Source organism: Buceros rhinoceros, unplaced genomic scaffold (assembly GCF_000710305.1).
Source record: "Buceros rhinoceros silvestris isolate BGI_N320 unplaced genomic scaffold, ASM71030v1 scaffold3319, whole genome shotgun sequence".
Classification (NCBI taxonomy): domain Eukaryota; kingdom Metazoa; phylum Chordata; class Aves; order Bucerotiformes; family Bucerotidae; genus Buceros; species Buceros rhinoceros.
Window position 1 is genome coordinate 99,109 of NW_010430784.1, and position 17,100 is coordinate 116,208.

Below are 17,100 nucleotides of genomic sequence, written 5' to 3' on the forward strand. Positions count from 1 at the left end.
AAAACGCATTGTACTACATCTTTCCTATCAAAAAGTAATTATACACCAAGTTCTGATTCGGTTTAACTGCAGTAAATGTTACAATCTACTTGTTTTACCGGTCTTCCTTTTGGGGAATCTGCCTACTAAATGAGTAAACTACATATTCAATACAACAGTCTCAACCAAAAGGACAATACAAGGTGCACAAAACAGCAGTTTTGCAAACACGAGTGACTTGGGAAAAAACTCAGTTTTTGTATGCTCGATGGGAGAAAGCTAAGCTTAAATCAAATTAGTTTATTACCTTATAAAGTTTCAAATTAGGATTTTAAACAACGAACAGTTAAATATTGTCAACATGCTATATCTCAAATCACAAGTACTGTTTAACCACTACTCTCTCATTCTGAGGAAGTGGGTCAATTAAAAAACACACCACAAAATGTTCAAGATTGTCAGGCTTTGACAAATGTGTTTTTATCAAACAGTAGGCAAATTCAACCCAATGCACATCTTCAGTGGGGAGGGGAAAAAAAAAAAAGCCACCACCAAAAAGCCTGAAAAACCCCACATTTGTTAAAAAGAGGGTAATGGATTAATCCCATGTCATCCTCTAGCATATGGCTATGTCTTGGGCAATAATCAAAATCCATCCCATTTTAAAAATGGGCTACCAATTCATAAAAATATTCTTCCACAAGTAAAATATCATTTACAATGGCACTGACATTTTCAAAGGCAGGGAAAAAAAAGGAATTACACATTTATGGATAAATCTGTTGTTTGTTAAATCAAGCTTTATTGATAAAATGGAATTCAAAGTATTTGACTTGGAACAGCAGCAGACCCAGCCAATCAGGATTGTAAAAATGCTGCAGACTCCTACTGTTGTAGAAAGCTGCCTGTTCATGCTCAGTGATTAGCAGTTTCAGGTAAGGGTTAATGAAAAAAGAGGTGCAAAGAATCAAAGCATTCTAATCCCACGCTTCGTATGCGTACGAACACGGTACTATTAATAGGGCATGATTTAACTCCTGCTGCAGTCAAAATCAGAACTCCCTGTAACTCAAGGTGAGAGCAGGAGCGAGTCCAAGAGAACGATACAGGCTGGCTGAAAAATGTGCACTGCTTGTCATTATTCTTCCATTGCCAAGCAAATTCATACCGTGCAATTCCTGGGAAGTCGCCCACGAGTTCAGCTTTCGTATAAAACAGTCATCTTTACAGTTTTGTGCACCTCTTGAGCACCTAGCTGGCTAGGCTGCTGCTCCTTGCAATCCAAAACCACAACATGAATTGAAAGGGATATATATTGTTGCATCACACAAGCCAAACATTTCTTCTAACCTTTATAGTGATTTAAAGCAGTTCATAATTAAATATGAGCGTTTTGTACAAAGACAATTGCACTTTACAAAAACAAAATCATACAACATAAATTGCTGGAGTCTGATTTACAAGATGAATTATGGGTTGAAATCACGTTTACAGAAGTCTGTTTTACAAAAAAGATCAGTTCCTGGGCTAGATGTTGTACTGCTGCAGTCACTCTCACCAACACATCGTATTCCCTTCTTTAATTAAGGTTGAGGATGGATGTTAAGAAGGGTCACTGATGTTGGGCCGCACTTTCCTTTGAAGGATGAAACGTGAACTCCACAGCTAGATGAGCAGTTTTTACCACATATCATCAGTTGAGGCAGCATCCTTAAAGAAAAAAGAAGGAATCCTTTAAAGTCTGGAGTGCCCAGAGCTACAGCAGTCTCTGGATAATCCAGACTGAAAAGGGTAAAGACTTAAATCACTTCAGGAGTCTTGTTTTCTCTCCCCTCTCACAAAAAGCATTTAACAAGTATCTAAAAAAAAAAAAAATCACATAAGCTTAATTAATGAAGCATTAGTACCAAGACATTTCAAAGCCTGACCAAGTGGTGTAAGAGCCTATTCCATCCTCAAGATAAAATCCTAGGAACATTATTCAAAGGCATTCCCAGAGCGGTTAGAAATAGCATAAAACGGATACACTCTCTACACGGGTGCGTTCAAAGAGCAGGATGTGCCTCACGCCCTTTGTTACCATCACTACCACCTTCTGTGTTCTCAGCCCTCCCTCGCTGCATAGGAACACACAGTCACCACCTGACACCCTGTTATAATTCAGATCAATTTTACCACTTATAATTTAAGGCTGGAGATGTGTAGTTTGGGCAGCTGCAGGAAACCCTAATTTTGGATGGAAATAAAACCACAAGGAGAAAAAAGGAATATCTAAGAAAAGAAGTGGAAGCAGAGACACGCTGTGCTCTAAATCACAGCCATATGGGCACCCGATTTGACTTTGCAACTGGGTATCCAATACCTCAGTAACCCTAAAACCTGGTCCACTTCGGCCCACAGGCAACAGTGGATTTTTCTGCAACTATCACACCCCAGAAAAACATTTAACCGATTCCCGCTATCAGCTATAAAAATTCCTACTACAAATTGGGTATTTAATTCTAGTGGGTTCTAATCCATTCGCCCTTGCATCATGTCTGTTTCCTTTTCCCTTACTCAGGTTGTTCTACATCCAGCTCTCCCTAACTGCCTCATCGGTTGGGTATGGGGGGGTAACACCACGACTGGGAAGTGGGACCACAGCTGGGCAGCTCAAGCACCAGTAAGGCAGCGGCACGGGCATCAGAGCAAACTACTTCCGTACAGCAGTCTTTGGTTGTTTCAGTGTCACCTGCTCCTCGCCCCAAGTAATTAAAGGCCATGATGGGCTTTAGCAAGAGTGTATGCTAGCGCTTCCACAGCTACGCATCCATGTCATTACTACAACTGGAAATAACACTCCTCTTAAAAGCACCGCCTTACCGATTCCTGTGAGCGAAAAGGGGCTAATTAAGTCTCTAGCAATGCCACATATGACAATTTCTTAGCGCTGAAGTTCTGCACCCTTCATTCAAACTTGCACACAGAATTCACTACAGACCATAAAGAACAGTTGGCACGGAGGTGTAGTAAAAAAAAAACCTCACAAAAATCACTCCAATTACCCTTTGCCAAAGTACCACCTCCAGTTTTTCCTTCAAGACTAGAAGTAGCAAAGGAGAGCAATTATATGAAAGACCAAAATGGTTGTTTGTTTCAAGCGCAAGGATGAAGGATAAAAGCAGCAGTGAGTAAAAATGCGGGAGCTGCACGCCAATGGCTCAGCATGCACATTTCTGTATCCCAGTTGGCAACATCATCACAAAACAAAGGCGTTTGCATACTGTACATTTGTAGAGCAGGGACATACCAGAGAAGGTATTCGGAAGATAAAGCATCCTCTTTCAGCCACTATTTAGGAATTTTTATGCTAAGATATAATAAGAACTGCCAAATAAATTACCCCCCAGTTGTAAAACCAAGGCTGTATGTCTGGATGCACTTCATTTATGTTACATCTGAGCATGGAAGTCAGTTTTGCTGACGGGAAAGGAAGAGTTTGACAACCTTACGAAGTACAGCCGTTTTGGTGACAGAACGTTGTTTCCAGTGATCTAACTGCAACTGGGGTATTTTAGAGTTGTCTTTCTTCCCCACTGATGTGAGGATGTACACTGTACGCTTGCTTGTAAGATGTTCTACACTTCAGGATAAAAGCGCCTGCACAGCTCATTTGGAAAATTAATATATACTTAAGGCTGACAGTTACAAATCTGTGTGACCTGCAAGTACAGCCTTTTTCTTCTTGCTGTTTGGGAAAAACATCTCCCATAAGAGGGAATAAAAAAAAATTGTACATGACTCTCTGCACCATTTGGCAGGAAAGCGTTTGGAAACGCAGGCAGGATTCAAATAGGGACATTCCAGACGACAAACAAATCAACCATATCAGAGTTCTGAGACTACAGTCAGCAGAAAACAATTACAAAACATAGCCCAAAGAGCACAACATTGCTATTGCTTCTTTGAAGGGGTCTTTTAACGAGAACTAGTGATACGGTTCTTTAAAAAACAGCTAAAATAACTGGGGTGGGGGGAAGATAATGGAAGAGAAAGGATACTTACAGTGTCATCATTCCTGTAGGGGTTCAGTCTGTTATAAACAGCTTCAATCACACTCCGTCTAGAGAGGAAAAAAAAAACCCACAAGAATTTAAGAATGTGTCTTTTAAAAAGTCAAATTCCCTAAGTACAATTGTAATTTAAAATGCAAACTTTAAAAGGTTTTAAATTCAGAGAACCAAGTTTACCACAAATTAGCACTAAGCGCCACTGAACACTGGACACCGCCACCATATCCTTCAAAACCTCTAGGGTCAAGAAAACCAAGGATCAACACCACAGGCCAGCACAACCTGACGGCCAGGTGAGGCCGGCAGCCTGCTTGGAGCTACGTCTCTCCACTTGAAAAAGGGCGTCAGAAAACTTGGTGGATGTTGACCGCCCCCGATGAACTCTGCTGAAAAACTTAATGTATGATGGCACTTTCGTAGGGAAATAGTGGGGGGTTTATTTTCTGGATGGACAAAAATCGCATTCTGAAGCACATTTTTGGTTGTGTTACATTCTGAAATGTATTTCCCATGTACAAACCTAGAAAAATTATTTCTGAAACAATACTCTTTTACAGTAATATGTCCAATAATCTCCTGCAAGTTTTCTCAAAAAAAAAAATTCTGAACTGCGAATAGCAGTTCTACAAATCTGACCTTCAGATTGAGTAGAATTCTGTCTGGTAAAAAGCATTAAAAAAATTAATTCAAGCATCTTGACAGAAAAAATATTTAAGTATATTTAAGATGGACTTTCTACTCTGGGATTCTCAGCTCTTCTAATATTGGTAGAAATATTTATAGGAAATATATTGATAAAACATTAATAGAAAAATTGCAAACAATGTGTAAATAAGCAACTTCTAATTTTTTTTTTTTTGTTACAGAGGGTGAAAAGGTTTTCTCCTCACCCAACACGAGGCTGAAGGAGGAAGAAGCCTTTGCCTTACCCATCATATAAGGAAACAACATTGGAGGGGGAGCAGGAAGGAAAGAGGGGAGCGAAAGACAGGAATTATAGATTGGTTTTTAAAAGCAACTGTCTTCCAGATCCCCTTCTGCAGAACCAAATATGACGAAGTAGCAGACTACATCTGCCATACAAAGCAAACTTCAAAGAACAACCTTTTAACTTCTCATGAATGCATGCAGAGCAATCACAAAGGAGTGCATCAGAAGAAAAAAAGCAGATGATAGGCTTTATAATCATCCCGTAATGCTGACAAGTCCGGAACTACCATGCAGCAGCATAAACAACACAATGAATGACTATAGGGCATGGAAGAGGAGGCTGAATTTAAAGCAATAAAACCAAGCAATTACACGTATACAGCGCGTGTACGAACGGGCAACTTCTCCTTATCTTTCAAATAGGTATCTGTGCTTCTGAATAAAGGCAGGTTTCTTGAAAAGCATTATTTTTCCTTCCAAATTGGCCATAGTGCTTGGAGATGCACTAACATCCAATCAAATCCATACTTCTATCAATCCCTATGCAAACTAGCATTATGGAGACAAAATCCCATGAGGGCAGTCACTTCAGCGCTTCCTCACACCTGATGCTACTGCAGGCCAATAGAGGTGAGAAAAACCCATGTGTATGCCACATTTCATGAGCAACTGACCCACCGACACTTCCAAGACTACAGCAACACATCCTAAATACATGCTGCTATTATATACAAAATTGACATCTCTACTTTTCCTTGTCAAACAGTTCACGTAAGAACAATTTTGTTTTGTAGCAGTCATGGTTACAGTTCAGTTATTTATTCAATTACAGATCTACAGTCTTCACGTTTTGGTATGACTGTAAAAAACAGACTCTGAGGGGTTAAAAATACAGCCCATACCATATGTGCCCAATCCATTTAACACAGCACAGGCTCATGAGTGATCTTCTGAACCAAAAAACACTTGGTTTGGTGTGCAAACGAGCCAAGCGCATTGCTTCCTTACAGACTGAACACTGATCTGAGAAGCCACAGAGGGCCAGCACACAACTCTTCAAGGACAAGGCCAGCCTGTATAGAGCTGTAAATCGAATTTCCCACTTTCTGAGACTTCTATCTAGTTTTCAGATTTGTCACAAGCAGAGAGATACAAAAGCTGTCTGAAGCAATTACAACATTGCTTTAGCTACAGACAAGAAATGAAAGCTGCCAAGCAAAACATCCTATGCGCATTGCTTCTCGACCCAGCGCAGAACCACATATCCAAGTAACTACTAAAGTCAGTGCATTGTTTTTGCGTCTTCAAAAGGAACCTCCCACCCAGAAACCCCAGTTAATTACAAAAAACAGACACACTCAGGCCACCCTTAAAAAAAATCCCCAGTCCTTCCCAAGGCTGCAGTTTGACATTTCATTTTAGTCGTGATTCATAGTTTTCTCTGTTCTTATGCTTGTCCTTTTCTTTCAGAACAACCAAGTAATAAAAATTGGAGAACAGATCATAGCCTTTTGTCCTGTACCCTTCTTCCCTCCCCCCACTTTTAAGAGTGGCCTTACAGTTAAGTGTTGATTTCAATCAAAAACCACATTGACACTGAGGTGAACTCACTTGCTCGCCAATTCACCCCCCGGCGGGAGGTTTGGGATGCTCTCAGTTGCTAACGTACGCATCACGTGGACTAAGTCTGGGACTCCTTCACCCTGCTTCTTTATGATCTCTGGGAATCAGAAGTACTTTTTTTGTAAGTGCAGTCCAAATTTAACTTAAAAAGATTGAAACACTCAGTTTTATAAAAAGGCAGCTTAACTTCTGTTTATAGATTTATATATATTAAAAATAAAAGATTGACAGACGATATTCAACATGGTAATTGTTAACTTTGGTTCCATAAGAAAAACCTGTAAGTTCTGACACAGATACACCACTGTTATCACGCACACTGGTTTATAAATACAGAGCTACCTAATACAAGTGGGAAAAAATAAAATTCTTCAATGGCTTTCCTGCTACACATTAGATATAACAGACTACGCAATATCTTCCCAACAAAATGTCCTGGGCACGAGGCAGATACTAACATCAGCTTTATCGCTGCAACAGAAGATAAAAGATTATCGTCATCACAGAAAACATAGTATTTTCAAGAAACAAAAGGTTAGACATATTCAAAACAACTCCCACAGCTGTTATCTCTATTAGCCAGTAGTGATACCTCACTGCATGACAGCAACATGCACATTTTAAGAACTATTACATACAAATCAAAAGCCAGGGACATCACATCCAAGAGACAGTTCCATCCTAAACTCACTGAGGGGATATGTGAATATTGGGCAGTTATTTAAAGCTGATCCACTCCAGCTTCTCGTGAAACAAACCTGCACTGTAGCCACAGTCACACTTGCTAAGAAATTCATTCTTTAATTTTAGGCCTGTTTGTGCTGCAGTCATAATCACACAATTGTATTTGAACTCAAGAAATCTCAGACCACACCACCCCTGAAGAGTCGCTCTTTAAATAGAGATTCTATGAAATTTAAGGAACAAGCACCCTTTTAAAAATGCACCTCATGAGTTTCTCTGTAAACAGGAGCTCTTACAAATTAAAAGAGAGATGAATTATTAGGAGCTGGCACTGTTGACCTTCAGGTGAGTACTGCAGCACACACGCACTGACGTGCACATACGTGTATATATACACACGCATGTAATGTACACGTGTACTATTACATTCATGTAATAAAGCATTTACAGCATGAAGAGCAGCTGGACTTGATCAGTAGAACTTCTGAAAAACACTTTAGCGCTCAGTTTCTGCCCTCAGTGATAATTCCAGAAGAGCATATCAAGTTCACATTTTGTAATTTAGTTAGCGAGGTAAGGCACATTAAAAGCTTTTAAAACCAATGTGTATCCCATCCTTTTTAGCTAAAAAATTAAAAACAACAATGGTGAATGACTTTTTGTCCATGTCATAGTTTTTCAGGGCTCTGTGTGTTTACAAAAAGTATCTATTCTGCAGTCAGGCTGTGTAAATTATTTGCAAGGTACAGTGGAAACACTGTCTAGCCCTCAACCAAGCATCAAACTCTGCAACACAAAGCTTTAAGCTGTTGACTTCAAAACCTACATTTAAATACATGACACCACATACCATGGACATCTCAAAAAACTTGCCATTTCCTCAAAATCTAAAGCCAAAATTCATTTTACAGACTAGTATTTATTAAATGAATAATCTAACACTATTAAATCTGAATAAGAAGCAAAGATCTCAGATTTGGTTTGCCAAGTTCCTTTATTGTGCAATTTTGAACATCTAGTATATTCTACATTGTGCTAGTGCTAAAATCTGCTGTACAAAAATAAGGAATTTATAGTATACCTATACTACACAGTTTCACAACCTGTAACTGCAGTACATTTAACATACAGTCTCCACTAAATGAATACATTTATATTTTGATAAAACTAGAGAGATACAGACTGAATGAACACTGAAGACACAACGAATGGAGTCGGTCTGCTGGCTGTGTTTAATTTATTGGAATTATCTTCTTTCAGCACATCTCACAACCCTCCCCCCAACCTTTAGATTACTTTTAAAGCTTCTACACATTTTCATGGCATCAAGTACCGCAAAAATGTACTTACAACCCTAAAATAAAGGATTCGAGACATATCTGCTTTTTTCATATTCCGAATGGGAATTCCACACAAAATTTTTAAGAAAAAGCCAGAGCTTTGATTTTGTAAAAATATGGGAAGGAACATATAACAGCTAAGTTAAAATTATTTATCTCTATAGAGGTATAAATATTGCAAGGATTATCTATTACGGAATGTTTTTAGGTAAAAAAATCGAGAACAGAAATAAAAACTTAGACAAGTTTCTTTTTAGAGTCAACACATCAATAACACATATTAGTGCAAATAATAGCAACACATTTTGGAATGACTGATCACTTCTACCATGAAGTTTACATGACTATTTTAGGAATAACACTGATTTATTGCAAGTAACGGCACCAAGATGCTTCTCCACACTTGCTTCTTCCAATAATATTTATTGTAGTTATGATTCTGGACCACAAACCCAAAGTTAGTAAAAGGGGCGTCCTAGGTGGTTTGGCAAGCAGAAAATTTTAAGTTTTTTAAAATCTGAATCACCTCTCCTTGTTCGAGATGACCGTCAGTACTAAGTCCTATTCACTTGCAGAATTTGCACTACTACTTAACAGAATAACGATATATTCTGGGCTGCGGGAATGAAAGTACAACCAGAAGAAAAAGCACGTTAGTAAGCATCAAATCTCTTGCTGGACTTCTGAGTACTGAAGTGCATAAAAATACACAATAGGCATTTTCACCAAGTTTCCGTTTTAATGAATTTTAACTTTAATTTATATTATTAGATTAGTAAGATCATTCTAAAAGTACTCTTTAAATTTTCTAGCTCCTTCGGCTTTTAAAGTTAAGCACTGTCATTCTTAAAGTACCCTGGGATAGCAGCAAGATTATCTTCTGTAGTGTTCCAAGTTTCAGATGCTGTAGCAGTCCTACCTTTCTAGCCAATACCACATTACCAACTTACACCAGGAAATAGTTTATCGCCACAAGAATTACGTTAAAGGTAACATAGTTACGACTCCTGATCTTGAAGTTCTGCTTTAGTTCAGCCTCTCAACTTCCCTCATAAGTAAGACCTAAAAGGCCAAATCCTGCACACAGCCGATAGGTATAGCTGCTGGGTTGAGTAGTGTTTAGTATATATTCATTGATTTAAATAATATCATTGTGCAACAATAAACAAAAGATTGAGGACAACTCTAAAAAAGAATCAAAGCCCTCAAGGGGAAGTAGAACATATTTCCTCAAGTTGTTCAGACATCATCTCATTAAATTAGTATTAAAGTGCTTGATAATTACATACAGAATCCTTCAGCCTCTACGCAAGAATCACGCTTTGTTCATTCCTGAAATTTTGTATTTGTGTAAAGGCGAAGTACTGGCAGCCAAATTCATTGTATGTACCATAATCACGTGTAGTTCCAGTGTTTATTCTTCATTTACAAAATGAAGTGGGTGTACAAGAACGTCAGCTTTCCTCATCATAACATTCCTGGAGTACAACAAGGCCAGCTGAAGATGTAGCCTTAATGTGAACCTATTTTCACACTCACGGGTTTGAACTCAGACAAAATATCTAAGATGAAGGTAATACTTGCCCAAATTAGAGTTAGCATGCTGTAAGTCAATGTGTGAACCTACAGCATACTTGTTCATCACCAATTCTGTGAGTGGGCACACATAGTAAGTGCTTCAAATGCTTGGTGCAAAACTGCTCCCTGCTTTGGAATGGAGAAAGCCATCTGACACGTAACTCATGCAGTGTTACCATGCACTTGGATATTCTTGCAGCGCTGTCAAAAAGATTCACACCATCGCTTACTGCACGCCAACTTCTCCCATTAGGCAAGTGTTAGATCAAAACCTACAGAAATGTCTGTCTGGACATTTGTTCAGGGGCGGAACAGATGTAGTTTGCCAAGACCCTGCAAATGAGGCCTTTGACAGAGGTGATAACTTCTGGAGGATCACCTAAGCAGGGAGTAAGTGCTTTAAAACCGCACCTTAATCTGTCTGAACCCAGAATTCCCATGTAGACAAGTTCTTTGTGGAATTTCTGAAGCTGCACTGTGTTGCCTTCATGCAAGTTAAGGAAAAAAAATGCACAATATATTCCTCTAACTTACTGATCGCTGATACCATAGTTGTGAAGAACTCCCTGTGTGCTGTTAAGAATTCTTGGACTACATACACATAACTAGACTGGAACACATAGATCTAGAGGAGTCCACTTCAAAACCAGACAATCTATGCAAACAATGCATACAGCGTGTCTTATGTTTCAGAAACAAACTCCAAGCTGCGGTCATTTTTAAATATCAAAAGGCACTATAAATCCAGTTTCAGTGAGAAATCTGGTAAATCAAATTGATTTCAAATATCATTTTTAGTTAAGTGACCCAAAATGCCGCAGACTTGCAGTTTCAGCTTAAAGTTTAAGAACTCCTGAAATAAAAATTTCAAACCAAATGCTGAAGTTCTTGTCAGAGTAAGACGAGCTCCCAACTTTTGTTCATCATGAATGGTTAAAGATTAGCTTTGACAAATTTCTGAAGTACTTTCAAATAAGTAAACATGTTAGCAGGCGCCTTAAAGGTGACAGTAATCAAGCGGTAACCCTGCCATAACTGCATAATAAAATATTAAGGCTAATTTGTACACAACTATATGGAATAATGGCACTCAAATTACCACCTTCTCAGACACTTTGCAAAATATTCTGATTATTTCATTTAACGCCATCTAACAGGAACCAGGATTTACTGGTCAGAAGTTAGCACTGTCAGACTCACGAAAAACACGGAGCACAAATAAATTATTTCCCTGCTATCCTGAGTAATTTTCAGGGCTACAGGCTGCTGCGCTTTCCTAGCAGGCTTTTTTCAGAACTATATGAGTGCCTTTTTCAGATGTAGACTAGATGACTGGTGGCACTTGAAGTCAATGAAAAAGCCTGTATGTGTTAACAGTTTAGTTGGAAGGGGAAGGGGGCCAGGGGGGTCTGTTTAGAAACAAAGTTACTTATTTTTTTTTAAATGATCCACCTTCTACTCTGCTTTCCAGGTACTTGTCCAACTCTGCCTCTCTTTTCACCGCCTCTGGTGATACCTTTGGTGCATTCGGAAAACAGATCAATATCACACTCATGTTGTCTCGACTTCCCTGGTGGAAAAGAAAAAATTATTTGAGTATGTATACACACCAGGCTAAATACACATCAAAGCATTTTACACACCAAAATTCACAAACCGTACGGTATTATAATACAACTTCTACTACTACGGATTAACGTTATCATTAGCCCTAATTTCTCCCCCACCCCCTTAGAGAATTCCAGAAGTTTGCCCATTCATTCAGTACAACTTTCAAGTCACTTTGTTCTTTCCTCTTTCACGGTCTGAAGACTACGTGGAGCCAATTACAGACAGTCCAATGTGTTTTAAAGACAGACATTACGGATGAGTGATGTGCAATTACACAGTTGTGTTCCATCTTGTTTCCAGGACTATCCAATAGCTGAACATTAGATGGGTAAACAAAACCACTACTACTTAAAAGCACTAAATAGGGCGGTGTCGACTTCAGACAGTGCTTCTACCTAAAACTACAGTTATTAGAGATTCGCCCCCCCCTTTTTTTTTTTAAACAAAAAAAGCTGCAAGTGAGAGAATCTGTTAAAAGACCAGCTGGAAGGGACCCAGGCCTTCACAAAAGCATCTTTTGAAATGGCAACATTTAAAACTCAAACTAAACAGAACCCCAATACTTGAATACATTAAAATACAAACACATGCTGCTTATGAAAAGTTACTGTTTAGTTTACTTTCAATATCCCTGGGCTCTGGTCTACAAACATGCACCCATACGCTTAACTTCTAACAGCAATTAAATCCACTGATGTCAGCGAGATCAAGAACAAGCCAGTGTTTTAAGCAGGAGTATATGGGTGTATAGGGAAGTGCTGACAGTTGGCTACTGCAAAGCTTACAGCACCCCCAAGGCACCATTCCTCCCCTGGTATTTGTTCTCAGGATTACCGGACAAAAATTGCAAACAAAGATATAGCATTATCAATCTGCTGAAGAGCTGGAAAGCAATTACGTATTTCCAAAAGGGAAACAATGACCTCGTCCATCATGTGGCAAGAGCAGAGATGCTGCCTTGTCTCTTCAGCATCAAAAAAATTGGCTTTTTTATGTTATGACTTATAGCTTGCCTTAGGAAAATTAAGTATCAAGCTAAAAAACTCAACACTTCAAATCTCTTCTGTAACTGCACCAGAAATCACCCGGAAAGCCACACTGCTTCTGTTGTGTGGCCATCCCCCCTCTATCAACACATTTGTGGGAACCATGGTAGTTACTGTCCAAGTCACGGTAACATAAACCTTTGGATATTTATAGACTGGAAGCAAAACTTATTCTTAACTCATTCATAAACTTCTAGCAGTGAAAACTTCTTCTCTCAAGTCTGGCTACCTTGTACAAGCAGGTGTCAACTATCTCATTGCAAACTTTCTCAAGGTCATCAGTGACTTCAAGTCTGGATCTTACAAAGTCACACAGCTCTTCATTTCCCATAACATCCCAGATACCGTCGCAAGCCAGTATGATGAACTGATCGTCGTCTTCTGATCTCTCAATTTCATAAACTTCAGGCTCAGGTGAAACTAGCTGTTCTGTAGGACCTTTCCCATGGACACATTTGTAATCAAAGTCCCCGAGTGCCCTTGAAACAGCAAGCGAGCCATTCACACGCTGAATCATTACAGAGCCGCCTGCGTTCTGTATACGCTCTTTCTCCAGTGGATTACTTGGTTTGTGATCCTGCGTGAAGAAGTGAACCTTCCTGTTTCTACAAAGCAAACCTCTCGAGTCTCCACAGTTGATGAAGTATGTATGTTGGGGAGAAATCATGACACCCACAGCTGTTGACCCACTTCTGTCTGCACCATGTTTCTTCTCGGAGATGACTCTCATGTGTTCATCGATTTGCAGAAAACCTGTTCTGATGCCGCTCTTTACACTTTCCACAGATGGTGGCCCATCTGGCCCTTTAAAATCCTGGTTGCTCGTGATGTGATCTAATAAATGCTCACAGCAGTACTTGGCAACCTGTGATCCAGCGTGCCCATCGTATACAGCAAAAAACGACCATCCATCAAGTCCATTTGGCAAACCAATCACAGCTGTATGTGCATCCTCCATTTCAACTCGCCAGCCTTGCATACTACTCAGACCGTAACGAAGCCCATTCCCTTGCCCCTGGGCATTATGCTTCTCCATCTTTGGCTTGTCTAAAAATGCTCCCATGATGACTTTCCTTCAGTTCTAAAAAAAAAAAAAAGAGTATTAAGATATTTCTCAAACATATCTTATTTAAACAGCCTATTGGAAACTATTAAATAGCCCAATTAATGTTCAGATGACAAAAATACACTGATTAAAGCTGACTTTTCTGTTTCTCAAGTCAAATCTGCATTGCTTTCATCTAATTCAAATCAAGGGCACTGCTACTAGCTGAACTGCACTTTTCCTGGTTTTGTAAGTATTTTCAGCTGTTTTACTTGAAGAACTTGTATTCCACTATGACCCATGGTTCTGACAAAAACCTCTAGTATAAGTATGTATGAAATTAGTTTGAAAGAGGTCTTGTCAGCTGGCACACATCTGTACAGCCACGCACCCTGTGATTACTGAGCCAATGATAGAGGTCAATGTTTCCAGGACAGTGGTGTTGCCTAGATCCCTACCTGCTGGCCACAAAGTCCTGCTCTACTTTTCTGATGGTGATGGGGAAATGAAAGCAAGCTGATTAGGTGTTCTTCTGAGGAAGAAGGTTTGGGCTTTGATTGGTTGGTGGTTTTTTGTTTTCGTTTGTTTTTTTTAAATGGATAAAGTCATCTGAATGACCAAGATGCTGCCAGAGTCTGTATAAAGGAAGAGGCAACACTGGGTAACTGGGAGCAGGGCTGAGAAGGAACAGAGCAGCTGTCGGTTTAGGCAGCAGTGAGCCCTTCATTTGGCTCAGCCGTCTTGTGAAAGCTCATCCTTAAATTTTCAGTTAAATTACGCAGCAACCTTCTCCGATGTCTGCGCTCCAGACCTACTTAAAACCTTAATGTATTCATGCTTCACCGAAAGACAATTGCCCCTGACAAGTCTAAGGAAATCTGTTTGGAAATAAAATCACACATACTGTAAATCTGTGCTTCCTTACTCAAGCCAGACCAATAAACTGCACAGCCTATCCTCCCTCCACCTCCCATCACTGGGATGTGATGCAGCAAATATTTATGCTTAAGAAAATAAGAATTATATTTGCTGGCAGCGTAAACAGACTGGTTTATCTTCATGGCTTTCACACCCTAACCAGCCAACCCCCCCTTCTAATCCACATCAGCTTATTTGTGCATTCATTATTACCAAAAAAAAAAAAAAAAAAAAAAAAAAAACAAACCACCAAAAACAGGTCACACATTTTAACTAAAAAATCCGCTTTTTTGTTATTTAATTTTTTCCAAAAAAAAAAAAAAAAAAAAAAAAAAAAATCAATCACACAAAATAGGTCACACATTTTACATACTTGCAAATTCTGCCCTGGGAATCATCAAAGAGTGTGCAAATCACTGTTATACAATGCAAGGGAATGGAACAAGACTACAAGCTCTCCTATTTGAAAACAACGGACAAAAATTAACTGTGAGAAGGATCTCTGAAACACATTTTACTCGAGGCCCAACTAAGCAGCTGCACTGGCAGAAAAGTGCACTAGGGGTTTTAGAAGGCTTTAACTGAAATGTGAAATAAATTTCACCAGTTTCCTAAGTGATAACACCACTTTTGATAACACATTTTTACTGCAGTACAGCTCCAGCTGTAAGCGACACCATATATCCAACACAGCTTTTCACATTGTCCTTCCAGCCACTATCCGCCTTTCTAAAACATCCGTATGTGTTAGAATAAACAGTCAAGAAATGTTTATATTTGAGCTCACCACAACAGTGAGTCAAATGGGAGGCACAGGGGCTGGATATACATTCTGCTAACAAAAACAAAAGCCGCACGTACTTCAGTGGTATGGAGAGGGATGTCTGCAGCAGTACACCTCTGCTTCCTCTCACCCCAACCCCTGCAAGAGCTTAAGTTCTGTCACCTCTCAAGTGAATGCAAAATACTGATGCCCATGCAAGCTGTAACTAGCCAACAAAATATAGTGTACACGGTCTTGTATCGTAAGCACATGCATGAGGTTCACATTACTGCAGTTGCTAGGAAAGAAAAAAAATATGACTTAAGACTTTTTTTATCTTCACATGCAACTCTTGTGAAGTCAGAGTGATCAAAATAATTACAGAATGTTGCCATAAATCAAATGGGGGATTATTTTGCAGAATAATAGACTTTTTATTCATTCCACAATAGCAGGAGAGTTTATTTTGAATGTTTAACACTTTCTTATTGTCGAACAGATCATAAAATAGAATGCAGATACTCAATTATTTCACCTTAATTTAGAGCTCAAAAAGCAGAATCTGCCCCAGCAAACACCACATTTCTGTGCAGGCTTTTATATTACCATGAGTTTAAAACAAAACAAACCAAAGAAGCATTAAGAACAGGATACAGTTAAACTGACCACAAGCGCTGTCAAACTTGGACAAAAAAAAAAAAAAAGACAGTTTTCCTTCTATCTCTCACACTAAGTACACAATATTCAGAGCTGTGCTTTGTAAGCTGATGGTCCCTCTCAGTAGTTTGTCATGTAAATCACAATTAAAAATACAGACAGGTCATATGCAGTTCTAGCAACGCATACAGAACTGCTAGCACACTTCAAAATTAACAAATCCACTCTCCATTTAAAATCAAGATGCCTTATCCCTCCCAGAAGGTAAATGGAAAGCTGTTGCTATTCTAAATTAAGCCTTGTAGGTGAGATGCTGACATGCGATTCTTCAAGGGTGTGAGGTACCCACTACAGGTGCGAATTCAACCAGAGAGAAGGAGAACCACAACGTGGTCATGTAACTTCTACTTGGGAAATTATCCACCTTCTGCAAACTGCAGTAACAGACTGTAGTTGCCTTCCTGCAACATTCTACCTAATGGTACTTTCGCCAGAACACCAGTCTCAATTCAGAGGCGAGTAGGCCAGGTTTTCAACATCCTAAAGGGAAAGCAGTTTACTCATGGATAGGATGAACACCCCAAGCTTTTGTTTTTTCCAGAATTTCAATTCTTGTCCAGAAAAAAAAAAAATCAGTTTAGTACAGCCAATCTGTAAATTCTTATAAATCAGAGGCTACCTGCTACTTCCACACACCCCCCACCCAACCCACAGCTAAAACTAGCTGATTTTAAATAGTCTCAGTTACAGAAAAAATTAATCTTAGCTTTAAAAAAAGGGACATACACACATAAAAACGCTGACACAAGCAAGCTGTGCCTCCTTCCTACTAAAAACATCTTTTAGAGCTGTTTGAGTCTGTATCTACAGAAAC

At 39.2% G+C, this 17,100-nt stretch overlaps 1 protein-coding gene across 1 annotated transcript; it reads right to left on the minus strand.

Annotated features, from left to right (window-relative positions):
- Positions 1 to 914: 914 nt before the first annotated feature.
- On the minus strand, positions 915 to 13,906 carry PPM1A (protein phosphatase, Mg2+/Mn2+ dependent, 1A). Its single transcript, XM_010143146.1, has 5 exons — positions 13,073 to 13,906; positions 11,639 to 11,756; positions 6,573 to 6,681; positions 4,024 to 4,081; positions 915 to 1,689 (listed from the first exon to the last, which is right to left on the minus strand). Exons 1-5 carry the CDS (start codon positions 13,904 to 13,906, stop codon positions 1,660 to 1,662), a joined length of 1,149 nt encoding a protein of 382 aa, XP_010141448.1. The 3' UTR covers positions 915 to 1,659.
- Positions 13,907 to 17,100: the final 3,194 nt, after the last annotated feature.

What these genes read in the sequence shown, in the direction of transcription:
- PPM1A (XM_010143146.1), bottom strand. Translation starts at nt 13,906, where the DNA reads ATGGGAGCATTTTTAGACAAGCCAAAGATGGAGAAGCATAATGCCCAG. An exon ending in TTGACACCTGCTTGTACAAG is followed by an intron (nt 11,757 to 13,072) that starts GTAGCCAGACTT and finishes CTTTTCCACCAG; the next exon opens with GGAAGTCGAGACAACATGAG. An exon ending in CCTACAGGAATGATGACACT is followed by an intron (nt 1,690 to 4,023) that starts GTAAGTATCCTT and finishes TTTTTCTTTAAG; the next exon opens with GATGCTGCCTCAACTGATGA.